Below are 22,852 nucleotides of genomic sequence, written 5' to 3'. Positions count from 1 at the left end.
AACACACAAGTAAATGCAGTTTTACTTGCCAAGTCTGGGACTGAAGAATCTGCACTTTTCACACAGCAATCAGCAGCAGTTAAGCAAAGAAAGGAGTGGCTTACCCTGTTCTCTTACTCTGGTGAATACACTGGTTGTCTTGTCAGATTCAGCCAGGGAAAAAGAAATCCTTTGACTTAAGTTGTTACAGATGTATCAAAGGAAGAACCAATTTTTAACCTGATTCTATAATACAATATAGACATATATTTTGTTTCTAATTTGGGATATTAAGCAAGCTATAGCAGCATTTTTGTTAATAAAGCAATTAAACTACTCTTTTTATGATGATACTGGACACACCAGAAGTGTTGCCACTTTAAGACAAAAGTCTATATTTAAAGTAAATTATGCTTCCATAATTGGAGAGATGAGAAGGTTTAAAGGACATTTATTTATAATACACAGTAGTCACTTCTACTTTTGTATTTCACAGGAAGAAAGTAGATTAATGTATTCCTGCTAGTTTCAGGCAACAGACTTAGGACTACATCTATTTTAATCATTAGAAGGATTTTTTTCTCTGTTGCTTGTTTTCTTAAAGATACAAAAGTACATACCTTTTGATAGGAAAGTTTGACCAGCTTTTAGAATATGTGCAGGGCTTATTGCTAAAAGAACAGGTTGAGAAACAGATACTTCATCAGCCCCACTTGCATACATATATATATGTGTGCATGTGTGTATATATATATATATGTTTCATCCTACACTTATAAGTACCAGCTCTCTTCATTAAGCATGGTTTACAAGGGAGGAATCTGCAATCACTATTTTCACAGGCACAGAGACAGATATAGAATCATAGAATAGTCTGGGTTGGAAGGGAACTTTAAAGGTCATCTAGCCCAACCCTCTTGCAATACGCAGGGAACAATGATACAACAGTGATTCTTCCACTGAGTAAAGGTCTTTACACCAATGGAACTATTTTTACACCTGTGTTTTGAAATACCTATCTGACTACTCAAGGACTAAATGTGCACAAAAGAGATATAAAGGAAAAAAATTATACACTTGTACAAATTCAGATATTACTTAAATTTTTATTGAGAAGAGTGAGAACCAGTCATCAAATCCCCAAATGAGTTTCTTGACCATGGTTCAGTTCTTCAAAGATTCTTGCAGAATTGAAGCTTCATGGGATTTTTTTAAATTGCATTTAAAAAAAATGCCGTCTACAGTGCGTCCCACAACTTTTTAAAAAAAGGTTTGGAGCTGTACAAAATCCTCAGGGAAAAAAAGTCCTTTCTACATGTATATGGTTTTAGCAGCTTCTCAGAAAATCCAAACAACAGGAGGTAATTTAAGGTCACTTAGGAGTTCATGGAGAGCTCTTGGCATCCTATTGTCAAGAACGCATGAACAATAAAATTTGCCAGGACCAGTGGTTGAGTAAATTGTTAATTCTGATCTTTTGCCAGGTCACTGGCCTCTGTTCATTTCCAGCTTACAAGTACTGGGGGCCTGCATATTAACAGCCAAAGGTGCACACAGTCACAGCACACTTAATTAGAAATATTGCATTAAAAAGGCTGTAGGGACTATCATTTTCTTCTATTTTTGCTCTCCTAGTGACAGAAATTACTTAGGCTAGACATAACTGCTTCTTTCTACTGTTCTTCTCTTCCCCGCTCACTTCATACCACACCAACCTCAAAACGAGGCAAGCCATACTATGAAGACAGCTCAGTGCTTCTTACTGCACTTTGCTTAACTAGACAGAAAGCAAAAAGCAAGCTGGTGCATGTCAACCAGCCCAATAATTCCATAAAGCAAAAGATAAACCCATACATTTCCAAAAAGAAAAACGTGCAGATCTGTTACAGAGAACAAACAGGCATCAGAAACAGGGAATTCCCATGTCCCAATTAAGGTCACATATTTCTGTGTCATTACAAGCCCAGTAGTAAACCAAAACCTTGGTATTACCAGGATGAAAAAAGAAAGACCCTTTGGCAAACTGTCAAAATACCCCCACCCTCATAATATTATGACAAGACATTTCCTGTGAAGACAATACTGGAGTTTTCCTCTCAGATATGAGGCTTTCTGGGATTAACAAAAAAAAACCCCAAAATAGGCCCTAAAAATATTCAGAGGAACACACTTGATTGCCTAAGAAAAACAGCATACTTTTACCCTGGAGTAATAAAATAAATGAAAAGGGGTTTAGTTTTGGGGTTTTTTTCCCCTTTTAAAATGAGAAAGGAGGAAGAAATTTCATCAGCATTTAAAGTTCTTCCAAGCTGAAGATGCATTAAATTTTATTTCTTTACACATTAAAATTTTGTGCTATGCAGCACATTAAAATAGGCAAGAAATGCACAAGCAATGGGCAGAGAACTGGTAGTTCAAAAGAAGGGATTTTAAAAGGATTGAAATGTAAGCTATTTATGTATTTACACTGGGTTTAAGTAACTATCCACCCTTCTGCATATACTTTCCAATATGTTGGTACAATACTCATTATAATGAAGTGTAGATTTTGCCACTTATAGTTTGCAACTTAAATTGTCAGTTCTATCTCAAATTAAGTTTACTATATTAAGCATATGTTAAATCAATACATTTTAATACATGTTCCTTAACACTTTTTTTAACACAAATGTCTTATTACAACAAACTGATTCAGAAAAAGACAGGTTCACACACAACCTGAGGACATACTGGAATATGACAACCTAATCATGCATATTTCTGCTTCCACTATTTTCTTTTAAAGAGAGAACAGTTGCATTATTGACGTAACTAGAAATTCAGTTATTATATTGTTTCTGTTTCAAAAGATTATTTAATATAATGACCACATGCCTAAGTTACTGGATGATTTTCAGATAACTGTGCTGTTTAAGGCAATGATATATCTCCCAAGGAATTCAGCTCAGGCTTCTCTCTTTTCAGTGTAATAACTTACAGCAGAAACACTGAGTGTTTCTTACATTCAATATATGTATAGTCTGCTGTCTTAAAAAAAAAAAAAAAAAAAGGCCCCAGCATCTGCAAATTCTTTGTTTTTAAAAATGGCTGCAGGCTTCGATCAAAGCTGCACAAACAGGACAAAGAAGCACAGTGCTCTGTATAAATTAGAGCATTTCACTTTTAACACTTCATATTTTATTAGTCCCTCAACCATTTTTAAAAAGTCAAAGTCTGATTTGAAATGGGTTTTTAACACATACTTTTAAAATATTATTCTATGTATATCATTGTTTCCTCCAGAATTCCATCATCAAATAATTTTTCTCTCCAGGTCCTTTTCCTCATTTTTAGAAATTACCTTCTGTTAAGTGTGCTTTTATTCTATGGTAAGTAACAATAGAAAAAATAGTTAATATTATGGCAAAATATTTTTGAGTAACATTATTTCATATCAGTATTTTAAATTGCATTAATAATTTCATCATTTCAAGATGCTTCCTTACCCACTAACTGCTATCTTAATTTTGTATATACTGCATGTACAATTCTAGCAAATTAGTAATACAGGTCTTTCTATTTAAACAAACGCAAAAAAAAAAAATTATTGGAAAAAAGCATAGTTACTGGATTGTTGTTTAGGAAGCGTAGCATAGAAAACTTTTTGTACGCTACAAGTTTTAACCAAGTTTATACTACTTTAAACTCAACAAGAGAACACTTTACATTAAAATATTTCAGCCAAGTCTATTGAAAACTTCTTCCAGTTCCTATATAGATTATTTCTTGAACTAAAGGTGTATGTCTCATATTGCCTCATTAATAACATTTTACAGTTGCTAACTGCACTGCAAATTGAAAGCAAATTTTGTTGATGCTTTGTGCATAAAGGTATCAGTGCTTACACTGCTGACTGTAATAAATTTATGAATGTATAAAAACTTCTGGTAGACAGTAAGAATACTTTTTTTATATTAGAAGCAACTTGCAACTCATGTCATTCCTTCTGGGAGGAAAAATGGGGCTAGAGGTTAATTCTATACAGAGCTACTCTGGCATTTTCTGTGAGAACACAGCATTTTCTGAGTTCTCAGCCAGTGTTACATGGATGACTTGCGAACTGTATCTGTGATGGAAATGGTTGCAAGGACTTACCTTGCAGCCTGAGCTGTTCCTTATAGCTGGGTCTTAGAAGCACAAAAAAGGACCTAATGAATTTCTCTTTCCTTCAAGTGACAAATTGTCTCTGCACCCTGCCTAGCCTTTTACTTCTTATTAATGTTTCTTAAAGATTTTTATTCTAAATAGCAGCCATTCACTACCTCAAATGTGTTAATTTTGTCCTATTTCTGTCTGCTATCTCTTCCTGACTCCTACCCTTTTTTTTTTTTTTGCCTGAAAAAAAAACAGAGTCTGAGAAATACTTCTGTATCTGTAACAGTAGCAAAAAAAAAAAATCAGGAGGCTGAAAGAATACAAAAGGAAGGTAGAAAACACTAAAAATTTTCAGAGATCCCCGACATTGTATAGACATGCTAAAGAACGTGCCCTCGTGTTCTGGGATGCAACGTCGGGTGCCTCAATTGATGAACAAATGTAGAAACTTGCACAGAAAGCGTGCTATACAGAACCAGCTCTAATGGTAAATCCATCTTTAAAACACAAGCTGCAGGGACACTCGAAGGCTGGTATACAGACACAGGAAATGGATTTATACAGTCTCACTGTCAAAGGGGCTCCAGATTCCTGCTCAGTTGTATCAGTCCCAGAACAACATCATGATGCACATGCTGCCAGCATCTTGTGGACAGCATATTAAAAGAAGAAAAAAGTTTTGATGCTTAGCATGAAACATAGCCATTAAAACAAAAGGTGCTGAACTGCGTGCAACAAGTTTCAGCCCCCATAAACTCTCCACCCCTAATCCCTCTGCTGGGAACAGAACCAGCTCCCATCACAGCTTTAGGTCTGCTGCTGGTTATGCACTGCAGGCGATCTTGTACCCCACAAAGACACAGGCAGGTATAATGCCAACATAAAACCTGATTACTTACTTGCCCCACAAATCTGGAAAGACAGAGCCAGAGGCATATGTCTGAAAGACATTCCCCCTTCTCCAAGTGATAACTTCTAGTTGCTTGCAGAAGCATTTCAGAATCACTTACAAAGAGGGCGGGCTACAAGCACTTCTGACAGGACCATGGAATTACAGCTGCAACACTAGCAATGTAAACACACCCCACCCATATGTCACAGACCTGCCTACCTTCATCCTATCAACTACTCTCAGCCTCCAAAGCAGGGTAGCCACATACAAGCTGCTTGTCAGCAATGGTCACGGTCCCTGTCAGTTACTGGATGGCGTCTAGAAAGTGTTATAAGAAGTACCAGCTATCCCAGCCCAAACAGTACAAGGAAGGAGCCTTAACAATTTAGCAGTATAGATAACCAAGCTGCAGAGCACAGGGAATATTCCTGGGCATTAAACAGGGCCATTTTATTTACTTGTACAGATACAGACTCAGTTTGGTATGAGGAAAAACCCATAGACTCCAAGATAATAAAACAAGGAGCAAAAGGTGACTTTCAAGTCTGTTTTGCTCTCTCTTTTAACTCAGCGTGTCAATAACATTCAGCTGTAGAAAGGCACTTACATTCATAATAAATAGAATAGAAAGATTACATTCCATACACTATAATAAGCAATAAATTTATGCAAATGACATGCAGTAGGATGAGACAATAAAAGCATTGTGCTGTACCAGAGTCAAACACACAGGAATGATGTAAAGGAGGACAGCGTGAAGAGCTGGTAGCAAATTTCTACAGTCCTCTGAAATATTTGTGTTTTCAAACTAAATGTATCTTTAAGGCATTGATAGTTCTTTTGAGTTTCTGCTGAATTCAAGTTTAAGTTAAAAATACCAAAAGCAATTTAAAGCCTGGGCTTAAGTAATCTCATTCTCCATATATAGGAATCAAGAAGGTTGCCAATTTTCTGAATGTGAGCTGAAAATTCAGCATTAGTTGGTTTAGAGTTATAAGATACACTAAAAATAACTAAAAGGTGCTACAATATTAGTTGTCAAAAAAAATAAAAAGGAACAAGTTACAGCCTCAGATTGCAGACTAGAATATTTCCCAGTTGTTAAAGAAATGTGATGATTTTTGGCTTTAAAATGCTAAATAGCTCCACCAAACCCATTCATTTGATTGGAATTTAAAAGTAAGGACTGGAATATGTGAAAAACTCGTTGTTTCAATAATAAATTCGTATCAACTCACTTTCTAGATTGTTAATATGATCCCACCTTTTTTTCCTATTTCAAAACAGCTATGAGAAATGCTCTTAGTTCTAATAAAAACAAAAGGAAAACAACAAAGAAAAAGAAAAATATAAAAGCATTTGGGTTTCAGATTTTGTTTAGCTAATTAAAAGGTCAGTGAATTCAGACACATTTCGAAGCAGAACTTGTGTTCTATTAGGAAACAGGTTACAACATACAGCAATTAAAAATAAATTTTATATATATAAGTAATTCATTAACTACTGTGTCTATTACTTTCAGTCATTAAGAAACAAGATGCAACTAAGAGCATCAAAGAAAGATAGACTAGAAAACAAAATGGCCTTGGAGCACTGTCAGTTATTCGAGCAGCATGACATGAACGATGCAGGGTAACCTGAGTTAACCAACCATAACCATCAGCAATAACACTGCCTATGTACATCAGGTCCTGGAGATGATGTGTGAGAGGGAGTGCAGAAGTCCAAAGCCCAAGCATGTGGGTCACAACGCCAACAGCTAAAGGAGCACTTTTCAGTTCTGCACATAGAATTTGTAGATGCGTCTCTCCCATCCCAAAGGGATATATGCTTTCAAGCTACTATATAAGGAAGCTCTTTTCATCATACTTCCAAGGTTCCAAGTGCTCAGGTTACGTTTATTGGTCATGCCACAAAATTATTATTGTGATCTTTACTGTGAAGGTCATAGAACAGGTCCAATAGGGCTTGCTTGAAAAGACTGGGAATCATTGCTTTAAGAGATTTTTGGCTTTTAAAATCCATCAGGAAACCTCTTTCTTCTACAATGAGGATAACAAAAAGTATTACCCATTGTAGCAGGTTTGCATGGCAAGGTTTTGGTAGTGGGGGGGCTTCTGTAAGAAGATGCCAGAAACTTCCCCCATGTCCAATGAAACCAACACCAGCCGGCCCCAGTATGAACCCACTGCTGGCCAAGGCCAAGCCCATCAGCGATGGTGGTAGCACCTCTGTGATAGCATATTAAGAAGGGGGAAAAAAATCTGCACCAGCAAGAGAGAGGAGTGAGACTATGTAAAAGCAACAACTCTGCAGACACCAAGGTCAGTGAAGAAGGAGGGGGAGGAGGTGCTTCCAGCACCAGAGCAGAGATTCCCCTGCAGCCCATAATGAAGACTGCGGTGAAGACCGTGGTGAGGGAAGGCTGTCCTCTTCAGCCCACGGAGGGTAACAGTGGAGCAGATATCCCCCTGCAGCCTGTGGAGAACCCCATACCCAAGCAGTTAGATGCCTGAAGGAGGCTGTGATCTGTGGGAAGCCCATGCTGAAGCGGGTTTGCTGGCATGACTTGTGGACCTGTGGGGGACCCACGCTGGAGCAGTTTGTGAAGAAATGTAGCCCATGGGAAGGACTTACACTGGAGAAGTTGACAGAGAACTGTCTTCTGTGGGAGGGACCCCACACTGGAGCAAGGGAAGAATATGAGGTGGAAAAAGTGGCAGAAAGGACATGTGATGAACCGACCAGAACCCCCATTCCCCTGTGCCACTTCTGGGGAGGGGACAGAGAAATCAGGAATTAAGTTAAGCCCAGGAAGAAAGGAGGGGTCAGGAAGGTTTTTTTCTGATTTGAATGGTAATAAATTACACCAATTTTCCCCAGGTTGAGTCCGATTTGCCCATGGTGGCAATTGCTGAGTGATCTCCCTGCTCTTATCTCGAACCACAAGCCTTCTGTTGTATTTTCTCTCCCCTGTCTAGTTGAGGAGGGTAGTGATAGAGCAGTTTTGGTGGACACCTGGCCATCAGCCAGGGTCAAATCACTACACCCATGAAGCTTTCAACATTGTTGTTCTAGCCAAAAGAAGTTATCTATTCCTAAGTCTATGAGCAGTTTCTCAAATCCGTTTTCTGGTATGATAACAGAACACACTTTGCAAAACCTAACACAAGATAAAACATGTCTCTGTCGCCCTTCAAAGCAACTGGACCTTTCCTGAATGTTGCTTTGCTGAAGCCCAATTTAAACACACCTTGAAGGACCTTCTACTAAAATCTGGGCAAAACTTGCAAAACATTTATGGTCTCAGAAAAGAAGCTACCAAAGCAAAAAGCATAAAGCAGTCTTGCACCAGTAATTTGAGCTCCTTTTCTTTTTAGTTGTATTCCAAACAAAACAAAGTCCTAGAGACACTTCATTTTCAAAACCACCTACAAAATACAAATACAACCTCCCTGAAAGTTTGCCTACTTTAAATCTAATACATAATTCCCTGCAATTTCATATCTCTGCTTCTCCAATGCTAAGGCTTTCCTTACCCACTGATGTCAAATTACTGACCTCTGCCTATGAAATAATAAAATAAAATTATTTTAAATTTATAAATACAAAGAAAAAGAGGTAGGCCAAAGTAATTCATTCTGGCCTGGATCCTTACAGTTCCTTAATTTTTCAGACCTGATGCTTTATATGGAGGTCTGGCACATGGGATGAGGCACATACTCTTTACAGACTGACTCTTTTCTTCATAAGAAAAGCTGGCAACAATACTGTAAAGGCACACAGTATCAATGATACAATCCATGTATACACTCATAAAGACACATGTTGTGTTCACAAGAGGGATATCTGAAAATTCAGAATGGAAAACCTTGCAGTAACAGCAGAGCACAAGCTCGACCCTTCTTGAAGTTAGTAGATGTAGTTTGAAAGCAAGTCACTCCTTACAGGCACAAAACAAAATCCAGGAAAATATTCATTGCCATTCAATATCTCAGGAATATAACCTATCCAGCAAGGATTGATTCAAATGGTCCATTCCAAAACTTATTAATCAACTATTTCATGTGGCAGTGATAGTCTGTTAAGACATACTTCAAAATACATTTGCCAATCTAAGATACAGAACATCATCTCTTCTGCTTCAGCTGAGAATGTTCCGACATTGTAACACTGAAGTTATAAAGAGTGAGAACCTCATCATAGCATATACACTTGGGGGTAAGGAACCGTAAACTGACACTCAAAATTTTTATTTTCATGTGGTGAGGCTACTGTGTTTCTAGACTGAATTAATGTTATTCATTTTCACTCTTACACAATTTAGGAGCACTGGCAACAGAATCTACTTTAGCAGAACAGCAACAACTGAACAGAGATGTTAATTTTGCTTTTCACATATGAGCACTCAAGGGCCAGAGTTTTTATTAATTAAAAACAAAACAGAACTGGGAGTCAACATGCAGGTGCTCAGATCAAGCCAAAAGGGTGATTCATTCAGTTTGTGTTCAAGCCCACACACACATCTTTCTGAGGCATATCATCTTAGCTAACAGAAAAATACAAGAACAAGCACAAATCTATAAAAAAGGGACATCCTGGTTTTTGCTATAATATAAAGGAACAATTGCTGTTCGCACCAAACACTTCAATAAGCAGTAATAACAGAACACATGCATATTACTTAGGTTTTTCAGGCCTTAGCTACTTAAGCATGCAAGTCCAATCTCATGGCTGCAACATGTCAGAAACAGGGCACATTTTCAGAAATAAACAAAATAGCTGTGTTGAACTTGGTCACAGCTGCTGCAATAAACATATCTCACTATTCTGTACTAACACAGTCCTGCCCAACAGTATCTTTCATAAGCCAGCTGCCTGCTAAAACCACATAAAACCCCAAAACCATAAAATAAAACCCCCAAACCTGGCCCAGTCTCCCACTAAAAGTCTGTCAGCATCCTTCCATCCAGTTACTACAGAACTCACAGATCTATATGATCTTGGAGACTTAGTTGCTAAGTTCATATTAATTTTTCAGTAATTTCAGTTCCCAAAAGACCAGCCTAACTGAAATTATTCACACAAAATTGCCAAGATCGGAGGAAACCTACTCCAGGTTAAACACTAGTCTCAGATCAATCTGCTACCTTGGAAGAACCATTTATATAACCTTCCATTCTGTGTCCAGCCACACTGTGGAAGTACTTGCAGATGAGTAAGGGGAACCTGTTTGCAAAGCAGAAAGAGTAAGGAATGCTCCTCAGATTAAAGTAAGAAAAATGTATCACTACTTTATGAGCATGGAAAAAAGATCAGTATGATTACATAGAGGAATTTTATTTGTGAATGTTAATCTGCAAGTAAGAAAGAACAATCAACATCTGCATACAGCTTATCTATATAATACTGTTTTTTAAAATACACCTCCATCACTAGAAGTTAAAAAAAAAGTCATCCTTCCAAATGACCATATGCTGTCAAGTTACTTCAGAAAGCTTACAGGTCACCAGCACCAAGTTTCTGGTTTTACTTGTAAGACACACAAAAATCACCAGGTTTATAGGAGTAACACAGATTGTGAATGAGCAGGTTCACTGCAACGTGCATGACAACTGACAACCCAAAGCAATTGTTATTCTTTTTCTTCTAAGTTGCTGAATGCACTTACACATCTTTTCAATACTATTTAGTGAATTATACTGCCTGCATATTGTAAAGAATGTGCTCTAGGTATCTAGTAAGTAACAGTCAGTGCCTATCAGGGACTATGAGCACTAGCAGATTGAACAGTCAGAAAATATCTCATTTCATAGTTTGCGAAACAGTTTATTGATTTCTCTCAACTTGTTACCAATATTAAGCTTAATCCTTTCTTGTGTACTCCTGTTTAGGCTTCATATTTTAACTGCATCTGATTAAATTATAATTGCACATGTATGTATATGACTATATAATTATTTCTGTCAATTAACTCAATGTCTCAGTTACTTGAAACTAATTTTTTTCTCCCCAAAACATATTTTTAATGTTATGCATGGTAAACTCAAAGTCAGCTTAATTCTTCTTTGTCTTCCAATAAAGCCTGCTTTGAAATTTGCAATTATTCATGACAATTTTCAGATAAGTTTTCTGAAAAGAAATCTTGGTATAGCCAGAAAGAATGACCTTATTAGATCACAAACTAAACACAGCAGCTGTGTTGCTGGCAGAAGATATGTAGCACGCACTCACGGTGGTTTCCCTCCCTCCATCATAATCCATTATATAGTGATCCAATTATTGCACAAAAAGCCTTTTTCTTATAGCACGCTCTCCTTTCTACTTCTGTTTCACGCTGGTTCAGAGAAAAAAAAAAATCATCTTGTGGATGGAATGCTTACTGCTTCTCAAATATTTAATGAAAAAAAATGTCATTTACACCCACAACCACTGCCGCCTCTTCTTTCTGTCTCCTTCTACACCAAGGGGAGTGGGGGTGCAGAGAGGCAGAGAGAGAAAAGAGAACAAATTGAAGGATTTTTCAAAATATTTAAATTAGACGTTTATTATGTCATAATTTTTAGAATTAAGCACATATGCCAGATAACAGTTTTTAATTTGTCTTGAGAATTCACAAGACAAATAAAAACTTAAATCTCACAGGGAATGTATGGAGGCACAGAAGTATCACAGACTCAGCTTACAAAGGAAAGGTCTCTCAGTTAAAGTTCTTCAGAAGTGTGACTACGTATGCATTAAAAAAAAAAAAGAAGAAGAAAAAAAAGAAGTATAGTGACTTAGTTTGACAAAGGGTGGGAAAGTATGTTGCAATGTTTTGCTTCCAAACAATACTGTTGTGTAACTTTTCTAAACTTTTTCAGTCAGCAAACAAAAAAAACCCTCCAAAAAAACAAAACAAAAAAGCACTGCCATATTGAAGATCTTGCATATTAAAACAAACACATCTGCTTCTTCTATTTGCTTTTTTGGTTATATTCTGACAAGGAGGTAAGAAAAGCATTTGCTTGCCTGCCTCTTTCCCCAACTATTTTTCTTAGCTGGAAGTAGTATGAAACCCAACTATGCTGGGAAGTCAAATGTGATAAAAAACAATTATGGTACTTTAAAAACAAATAAATGGGGAAAAAATCTGTTTAAAAGGGTCATGTGCATTCACTCACTTAAGCCATCAGCAACCCCTATTTCTGCCTTCAGAGCACAGAATAAACCCCAGTCTCCCCAATGAATCTATTTATAAACAAAGATAGAAATAATTAGATAATATGTTTGAACAGAAAGGAGTTCTTCCTAGCATACATTTGGAATGGACAGACAGGCATAGAGAACCTGTGTCACTTGTCATATAAAGTTTAGAAATAAACAACTTTAAATTTAACACAGTTTTGCTTTTGGACAGTCTTATAAAACCCTCAATGGTTCAAATGCACAGTGGAAGTGCACCAAAAACCAGAATCACAGTTATTCTCTCACTTATATTAGTAAGCCAGTGCTGAAGAACTGGGGGTGGGGGGTGGAAGGGAGTGATAAGGTCAAGAAATTAGGAGCAGTTACTGACATTTGCAATAAGACTTGGTTTTGTACCCTTACTGCTTTCTCACTGTAAAATCATCCTGATTCGTTAAGACAATGCTTGTCACATGTGACATCACAGTGCAATCTCCACATACAGGGAAATCCACGTGAATTTTCAAATGAAGATTTTTATTTTCTTTTTTTTAATAGGCAGCCACTTCTCATCAAACAGACAATGTAATATTTCAGGGGAAAAGATGCAAGAGTATATCATCACTCAGCTACTTATAACAGCCTCAGTGCACTCTCACATTTCTTGTATCTACCTTATTTTTGTTTGGTCACAGCCTTTTTGGTTGAGTGCTTTTATGACTGCATCTTAGAAGGTTCAATGAGGGTCATAACGTTACTGAAAATTATAATAGTCAGAGACGCAGTGAAGGAAGATACACAGCTGCATAAACCTAATACAGTATGCCAAACCAAAATAAAATCCTTATCAAGTCAAGCCCAGAAATCCTTGACCAATATGAATATCATTTATGTCATTCTTTTGACAGCCTGAGTAAAAATTCTGAAGTCTAAATTATTATTTCCCTTATAAACATTAACATCTCCATTTAACTGATGCACTAAGGTACAAAAACTAAGCTTGAGATCTACAAAAAGTGTTTCAAGAAAACCCAGTCTGACATTTGGATCCCACTAAAAATCAGTGCGAGTTGGGCACTTAAACACTTTTCTAGATTTCTCTCTCTACCATTCAAAGCCTATTAGCCATGGGATGTATACCTCTTATCAGAAAGAACAGACTGCTACACACCAGCTATCTATGGGAACTGCTGTGTGTAAATACCTGCTTGTACATCCTGTGGGTCAGCCTGCCCACCGTGCTTACTGTGCATACACAATAACCGGATGGGTAGGATGGCTGGAGGGAAGCTGTGAGGACTGGAGCTATAACAACCAGCTACAAGAATACTTAATGCTTGCATGTGTTCCTTTAGCCTTAAGAATACCCTTGTGCAGACACTTTGTTTAACTGCACTTGCATTAGATCAAGCTGAACTATTATTTCTTTTTGTCAGTAGGATTTAAATGGGCATTTACTTAAGTTCCCCAACTGTTTTAAACATTTTCCTTTGCTTGGTGGAGCTAAAATAGACCTGAGGAGCTCATTAAGAGGTATCTTAGGTTTTAAAAAGTAAACTCAAAAGATTGAAACAGACTGTTCTATGCCAGACAAAAATTAAGTAAGTTTAAATTTAGATGCTTGTCTGCAGGACAACTATAAAGGTCTCAAAGCACCTACATATTAACTATCATATTCATCCAGCAGAATGAATCAGTAAGCCTGAATCTGCCTATAAGAATAAAAGTTATAACCCTAAATATCATTATCACACAGTATTTTTACCAGAAAATGGAAATATGTCATGAATCTCTATTAAAGGATAATCCCATAGTTATACAATGGCCAAAAACTGTGTGTAGTTCAGGACTGTTTTCCAAAGACTACATTGGAAATCCATCAGCTTCCTGAAGACATCTGTGGAGGAAGGGTGCAGGGGAAAAGGAAGCAATAGTCACTTCTACACAAATGTCCCCTCACTTCTACACAAATGTCCCCTGCTACTGGTCAACTTCCAAAAAAAAAAAAAAAAAAAAAAAAAAAAAAAACCACAAAAAACCAAAATCAAAAAACCTCCCAAAACACACGAATGCAGGAAGACATGGTGAAACTACTTCATTGTATGGAAGCAGTAAAGCCCAGGTGCAGACTAAACTAATTCTGCAGCAACATGGCACAGGGAAAAATCAACAGTTTGTGTCAAAAACGGCAGGAAAAATAACATCACCAGAAGTATTACAGGTTCTTGTGGGTTGTTTTTTTTTGGTTGGTTGGTTTTAGTTTTCTCTCTCTCTTAAAGAGTATAACTATATCTTGACAGTGATGGTGTGGAAAACCATTCCCTCATTTATAACCATGGAAAATGCATGTTACGAATTGCAAAATTAAGATCAGAAAAACCATGCATGACCTTTTTCTCATAAATGTCTATAATCTTTTAGAATTTCTTTTTGTTTCTCATTTCATATTTTGCCCATTAAATGTGAATTCATATTTATTTGTTGCAGTTCTTTCTCTGGTCCCACACAATGTTTTGATACTCAGTTTCTTTCCCTCATTCTACCCATGTAGCCCTAGTGCCTAGTTCATTCTTTCATACTTAGAATGATTTAACACATCCGATTCCTTTCCTTCTTCCTTTACTGGCTGGCAACTGGTTGATTTAGACGGTGACTCTTCCCTTAGGGTATTTCTTAATTCCTCTATTCTGTTTATGCACCAACAAATCCACAAAAATTGTCTTTAAAAAGAGAAGGTAGGCTCCACTTTGGAAAGAACTGCACATCTGTGAAAGCAGATGAAAACCTTAGCTCAATATCAACGCAAAGCGTTCTACTGCCTAGTAAGAAATCAAAAGCAACAGGCCCAAGGATCAAAAACCAGCCGCCTAAAAACAGAGATCTCATTGTAAAATTTGGCATTCTACTTATCTGGAAAATGAATACTTGCATAGGTGAGCTATTGCAAAAATATTACATTTTGTGAAGAATTTATGTAACTTCCAAATGAAGACTAAGAATTAGGTTTGCTTCTAATGGACTTCTAAATTAAGCTTATAAATTACTGGGTTATCATTAGAAACACTGTATAGCTTTATATTTCACCACAGTTAGGAGAGAAATAAAAAAGAACTCTGCCTCAGATCTAATTACTCAAATGTTTTAAATGTGAGAATAATATTTAATAACAATCAAAGACTATCCACTTGTACCTGAAACCATCTTCCAAAACCAATTACAAACCACCAGGTTCTCTCTGCTAAAAGGCCTGCTTCCCAGACATGAGTGATGTGCTCTTCCTTCAGTAGTCAAAAATCAGCTTTGTTTTTAATTTAGGAAACTCTCTTCTTTTCAGAGATATGACAAGGCTTACATTATTTATGTAATGCCAATCAAGAAAGCTTGTGTATATAATGAAGTGAGAATTATTTTTTAAATTCAGCCCTAAATAAATACATAGACAACATTTCCTAAAAAAAATTTATATATTTGACTCTGTTTGCTCCAGCTTTTAAGGGAAAAAACATTTCCAGTTTCAGTGCTGTTAAAGTCAGGGGTGTGGGTGGGGTGGGGAGGTAAAGGCATATCATCTGTCACTTGGGCATTGCAAGTTTTACTAAATTGGTTCAGTTCACTGTATTGCAAGGTCTACTCTCCCCAAACTAAAGTGAAAAAAAAAAACCAAACACCAAAACACCTTCCCAACCTTTTTTGTTTTCTTTTTTTAGATTAAAATAAGGCAATAGAAGAAATATTAACATGAATATATTAGGAAAAACAAACAAAGTGGGCAACATGTATTCCCATTTTGGCAAATACAAGTAGAACAGAGTTGGCAGAAAAAGCACAATTTTTATAAACAGAACAATAAATCCAAATTTTTCAACCAAACATTTTAAAGTACTTACACATGTGTGACTTAAGTCTGTCACAAGTACCTGTGAAATACATGATAAAAAAAAAGGGGAATAAAATGCATTCTGTGTAGTTATCTCTGGAATGCAAGGCACTGGAACCTTAAGTGAGCAATGTTAACATCTGGAAGAAACTCTAAGAAGTATTCAGAGAAGTGGATTTGCATCTTGAAAATCATACTTTTACCTGAACACTAAGATTTGCAGGCTTCCACTACTGTTTTGTTGTCACAGAAACCTTAATAACTGAAGAAACTGCAAGGACTTCATTTTATACATCCACCCAGAGGACAAAAAAGTTTACTACAAGAGAGCATTCTACAAAAATGAACCTGAAGGCAGATACTTTAATCTACTTTTCATCCTCAACCAATACACCAATCGTGTATGATAACTGTTGGCAGGACATCTTCAAGGAAAAAGCAATCCAAGGTCAGCTCATGAAAGCAAGCTTTTACTGGATGACAATGTTAACTGAACCTCCTTTGGCTGCTGATAGCATCGCTGCTATAAGGAAGCTTAGAAATGTCAAGCTCAGCACTGAAGTAATGATTCAAAACATGGAATTAATACAATAAACTTCATTCATACAGTGTAAGAGGGCAAAGAAATGCACAAAAGCATGGTAAGATTGCAGTATTCTTGCAGCCCTCTTCTCAAGGACATTTAAAGTATGCTTTACTGGTTCTACAATCACCAAGACAGGTAAAAGCCCAAGAAATTCATTTATGACTCCAGGCCCTTTAAAGCACCTGTCCATCTTTAAACTTTCCTTAACTTGATGAAATACATCTGTCTAAGGCTCAGTAACCCAATGGTTACATGAAGCAGCACTAGGTGCCCTTTCAGCCAGCATCAGGCACAAGTAAGGAAACTATGGCCCATTACTTAATTTTCTAAGGCCAAGGAGTTCATGTTTTCCCTCAGTGTTTTTGTTACATAAAACTGTATTGTATGATAACACAAGGCTCTCCACAGTGTCTGAAATACCTACTCAGCCGCTGCACTGTTTATATTGCATTTTACATTCTTTTTTGGTCGCACTTGTATTTAACAACAACAAGAACAAAATATTACACTTCGTAGCCAGTATTTACATTTTCCATTTGGCAGTTCTGATAATTTTTCATACATAGTAGAGATAAAACTGACTTGGCAGACTGTATTTATCAACATTTCATCTACTGAACCATTTCAGCTAGAACGCCAACTGTATTGTCAACAGCTCTAAGAAGGCTGTTTCTAAGCACAGTATGAGAGAAACTCGCAAAGAACACAATCAAAATAACCCAGTAAGACAACATAAGGGGAATGACGGACCCCAGCAGTTCAGCACTTAAAGATTTGTTATTTGTAATTGTTAAAATGGAATCTTACCTAGTGCTGGATACTTTACAAAGACAACTTACTTTTTTAAACACTAAATACACTTCCCAAGTTCCCCAAACTGCTTCCACACTATTGCACCAAGAAGGAAATGGAACACAGTCAAGAATTTAAACTGTAGTTCTGGTAATTGCCAAATCTGGTAGTTTTTCAAATGTTGACTCCCGTAAGTAAAACAATTCTGTGCTCATCACTACCAGAAAGACAAACTTCACCAGACTAGCTCAGCCTTAAGTGATACTTTCTGTGAAAACAACACAATTATACAAGTTGAAATTTCAGGAACAATCACACTGACAACAGACAAAGATGAAATGGTACAATTCTGAAGACCAAACAGAGGCAAACAATTATTTTAATGCCAACATGTAATAAAATGCATACATAGTGAAACATTTTGATAGTTCTGCTGTGCATTATATTTATTTGTAATAGATGTAATAATTCCTTGTTTATTAACAAAAATTTGTAACCGTATTCAATTTAAATACTGAATCCTTCTACCTTCTTTCTTAATCAAACCTTGGCTCCTCAAGCTAGAAGTAATCTCCATTAATTATAAGAGGTTTCTGATGTTTCATTAATGAAAAGTGCTCTCAGAACAGTATTGTATAAGTAAAATAAGTACTGTTATTTAAAGATGTGATTACTTCACTGTTGACCCTCTCAGAATTGCCTCAACACTCCTTCCTCTCATTTCAGAGCTTTGTCCCTCTAGAATCTGATCCCCCCACCACTCCTGAACAAAATGTCTCATTGCTAGCCTAGAGTCCTCAGATCATTGAAATTAATGATCACTACCAAAGTTAACATATCTAATGAAAGCATGCATTACTTGACAAACAAGGGTATTACAGTCCTACTGCACCAACTTAAGATAAAAGGACTGAGTACTGTGGTATTAGAAACAAAATAAGAAAAAGATGGGGGCAGAAAAGAAAACAAAGTTTTAGGTATCCTGCATCTCTGTCTCTTCCTGTGGATGTGATTATAAAGGACAAAACAGAATGGAAACACAGACATGAAGAACAGCATCACTTACCATTTCCTGAGATGCATACTTTGGATCTTCCGGATCAACTGACCAGTAGCAGTAATCAAAGCTGAAGGCGACAGTCTTCTCTCTCGAGTCCCAAGTGCTATCAGGCCTACTGTCAACCTGACAACAGAAGGAAACAGACAGAAAAAAACATTCACTTTGAAGCTAACTGAAAAGCAAGCATTTTAAAACAGGAAGTTTAACTAGGATCTGTGCTGTGGAAAAGGAATGACAAATAGTTTATCCTCTTTATTAAATTTTCTTTGATGTTCAGAGTGATGCAGAGACCTCCATGACAGACCTGCTGAAGCCTTTTTGCTGAAGGGTTCATTTACTACAGCTAATATTGTAGTAAAATGTAGTAAAATGAAAGCAATTTAGTTAATCTTCACAACATCTACATACTGGCAGGAAAGCTCTATAACCCTTTAGATATTTCTCTGTCCTTCTGTTTCACCAAGAACCACATGACAGAAATGAGGCCCCAAGTGAGAAAACAAAACTAATATTCTCACTGCATAGTTGAAAACACAAGTCTCTTCCCCCGTTTTCCCTTCACTTTGTCATGGTTGCAAGCAAATGCTTCTGTCACTGGAACTGCGCACTACAAACCTAACATTTACAGTTTAGTAATAATGACAGTGAAGCCTTTCTAGCATAATAGTCAGAAATGGTGACTGAAATTAAGGGAATTGTTTAAGTCTGTATAATCTTGCCCAAGTGACTTGTAATAAAATATATAAGCTTATGAACTATACATTGTTCTACTCATCAAAGGAAAGCAATGAGTCAAAACATTACACAAAATTAACACCATCCACATGTAATTCTGATCTTACCACTAACTTTATTGTAGCCTTGACATTTGGAATAATCTAAGCAGAAAAAAAGATTTGATATAATTTGCTACCTAACGGTGCCAAAACCCAGGGGTGACAGTGCTGTCTGCCAGATTACTGGACAAAGGGCACTCTAAGCACCAAACTCTGCCACTAGCTGTGATGTTTCCAGGGAAAACTAACTTACAGGCTCATCTGACAGGTTTGTGACTTTTACGGCTTTATTAAATCAAGAAAGAGCACAGCAAGAGGACAGATACAATTTTAAATTATCTTTGAAGTAAAGAGGTAGGTATTTTAAACCCTGCATGAGTCCAAAGTTGTCACACTGAATTAAGTACAACCAAGGTTTCCTTTAGTCGGAATTAATGTCTTAACAAGCCTATTGATCATCTTCAGTAATGACATTTTCAACATGGTGATTCAGAGATTTTTATGATTACCTTTATTTTCTTTGGTTTTCTACAGCAAAAGCAGAAGACAGCTTGCCTTCCTATTGGAATGTGTAGAAAAAACCAAAAAAACCCCCAACAAAACAATTCCCTTTTACCTCAGGAAAAGCAGCCCCTGACCACAGCTAGGATAATTTTGCTTTGAACTACAATGCGTACCTACCCCAGATATAACATGAACACTAGTGTATAAAGTTAACTTACACACTAACCTGGATTCATCAAAGGCTGTCTAAATTTAGTTTATGCGTAAAGCAAACTCACACCCATTACAAAACTCACCAATTGGGAAAGTTCATGAGAGAAACAGTCCACAAACCAGCCACTGTGCCTCCAAACCACCATTCTTGGCCTGCTGCGCGCAGTCTACCCCACTACTGTGGTAGCCCCAGTGTCCCAAGGCAGCCCACAGCGCCTTTTGAAACAAATAAAATTAAAAACCCTCCAGGCCTAACAAGGCTCAGCTGCACCCTGTCAGGCAGCTGCAACACCCAGGCCTCCACTCACTGCGGGAGGGGGTGGGCAGCCCTCAGGCCAGGGCCCCTCGCAGGCCAGGGCCCCTCGCAGCAGCCTGGGGCCCCCCAGCCTGCCTGAGAATGGCCTGGGGATGGGCAGCCTTGCACCGGGGCGAGAGCTTCATCACATGTATGAAGAACTGGGGAAAATTATTTCAGAAAGTAATGAGCGTCAGACTCTGCGAACACAGCCTTTGGAAAGGAAATACCCAGAAAATAGGCAACATTTTACATCCGTGATACCTTTCTTTAAAAACAAGCACCTGTATCATCAATACAAGAATAATTGTAACAGAAAAAAGTAAATAGTTCAAATCTTTCCCTTCAATTTTTGACAAGGTTTCTCTTCAACGCATTTCTCTTGAACCAGCAATCTAGAATCACTGGGTTGCTTGCAGATACAAACAGGAGACAAGAAATACAACAACAAACCCGCCTTCTAGCATCCCCACAGTAATCTCACTGTTCATTTATTTGCCTTTCAAGCAGAAACGTGCTTGACAACACAAAATTGCTTTGCTCCTATTCTATTAATTTTGTGAAAGACCATGGCAGCTTTAAGTAGTTCAAGAGTCTAAACCAGAGGGCTGATTCCCCAGCACGCTGGCTCCGGAGCTCTCACCAAGGATGACAGCTACATTCAGTTTAGTCTTATAATTCTTGGTCTTTTATCAAGGCCTGAAGCGTAGCTGAACACATTTTGCTCCATTTCATGCAAGTCAGTTGCACTTTGAGTGTAAACATGAGAAGAGGAGACACACAAGGAAAGAAATTATCCAGATGTTAGTAAGATAAGCACAAAATCCTAAACAATTTACTAACAGCTTTGAATGATGGCATGCAGCCAAACAGCAGAAGCTTTGACAAACATAAAATACAGAACACATAACTACATGTTAAATCCACTGTCACAAAAAAAACCTACGCCCCAAACCAAAACAATCCTCCCCAACACTTTTATTGCAATTGTTCTAGAGCTGTGCCAGTTTAAACTTCTCCCTTAGTATTTTTATTAGAATGATCCAATAGCCAAGCAAACACAGAAAAGCATCAGGATATCAGGATCCTTATATAAGAAAACAACAAAAAGCATACCTTTATATTTCTGACTTTTGCCACTTTGTCATCAACTTCTACAATCACTCTTCCTCCTTCTGCACTCTCTCTGGAAACAGAACACATTTAAAAATCCATTTAAAATATGAAGACACAGAAAGAAGCACATCAAATCCATAAATCTCAGAAATTTTTGTTTACTTCAACAAACTATAAATCAAGCTATAAAACAGATACTTATAAGACACTTGTAGAGGAATGAAGCTGGGTTAATTAACACTGATAACATACACCTGTGGGCTGGCTTCAGGGGCAGTGGGTTGGTCTATGTAGATAAGGTGCAGCTGTGGCTGGTTCTGTTAAGGGTTTGGGCAGCCAGTGAAGAGGGAGCAGCTGAGGAAGAAGCAAGAGAAGAGACAACATGCCCTGGATGAGGTGAGATGAGAAGGCAGCAGAGAGCTGTATGAAGAGATGCTGGTATGAGGTGGTGAAAGACCTTGTTGTAGCTTGATAGTTTTGAGGGTGTCGTGACAGACACTCTATGATGTTAAGTAACATCAGGAAATCTGCAGCCAGGTATCTCGATAGTGAGAGGGGGGAAAAAACCCACAGGACTGTGGTGATTAAACCGTTTCAAAGTTCTTGTCCTAAATACTTTGTTAGGATATTATTTCTAATTAAGAGTTGTTGTTTTAAATTACATTTACAAGGAGGTAGAGTGGAGCACCAGTAGACTTCCTGTGCTTTGTTGTAGTCCTCAGAAAAGTACGCTTTGGAAAAAGAAAACTGTCCTTAAATGTAAATTAACAGAATTGTTCTTCAAGTGCAAAGGGCCAAGCACTCTTATACACTGTCTAAACTTCCCACTGAACACAGCTATGAATGGCTTCTAGAGCCAACTTCCACTTCCAAAATTAGTCATACTAGAAAAGAATGAAAAAAGGATGTGGCCAAAGCAAAAAAACCCCACCCAAAACAACAAACAAAAACCCCACACCAAAACCCCAACCAACTTATTTCTGGGCCAACAGCACAACAGCTACTTGAAGTTAAGGAGATTCTTATTTAGAGGTGTGTTGATTCACATCCCTCTCAATAATTATCATGTATTTTTTTAATACATAGCAAGATAGAAATGAGGAAGAAGAGGTCAGGAGCCTAATTCTCTGACAGCAGAAAAATAAACAAACACTTAATTACTGAGAAGCTAAGAACAGGAGAAAGATTTTTGTATCCTTTGTATCTCTTCTATATTTTGCTTTGCACTCTGATACTGACAAATCTTGTAAGCTGTAACTTTACCAGAAAGTTTTACTTTGATGAAACCTAATGCCTTTATAAATTTGGAAGGAAATGGTTTAGAAATAAAATCAATGCCCTTAGTGCAGTTTTGGCACACTTTGTTTAAAAGTAAGCTGAAGACACAGACACTGTCATATGAGATTAGCTGTATAGCTATCTCCTGATAATCAGCTGGATCAGTACCGTAAGATCAATTAA

The 22,852-nt window shown here is 37.3% G+C and overlaps 1 protein-coding gene across 1 annotated transcript in view; it reads right to left on the bottom strand.

Annotated features, from left to right (window-relative positions):
• Positions 1-22,852, bottom strand: part of STARD9 (StAR related lipid transfer domain containing 9) — a 110,943-nt gene that overhangs the window by 75,499 nt on the left and 12,592 nt on the right. The window contains exons 2-3 of the mRNA XM_040599918.1: positions 21,392-21,461; positions 18,494-18,610 (exon numbers count right to left, since the gene is read on the bottom strand). Of these exons, the coding sequence (XP_040455852.1) occupies positions 18,494-18,610; positions 21,392-21,461 (187 nt within the window). The remainder of the gene's footprint in view (positions 1-18,493; positions 18,611-21,391; positions 21,462-22,852) is intronic.

The sequence above is a fragment of the Falco naumanni genome, chromosome 7, assembly GCF_017639655.2.
Source record: "Falco naumanni isolate bFalNau1 chromosome 7, bFalNau1.pat, whole genome shotgun sequence".
NCBI classification, from domain to species: domain Eukaryota; kingdom Metazoa; phylum Chordata; class Aves; order Falconiformes; family Falconidae; genus Falco; species Falco naumanni.
Note: the sequence above shows the minus strand (reverse complement) of the source record. Positions and strands in the feature narration are given on the sequence as shown.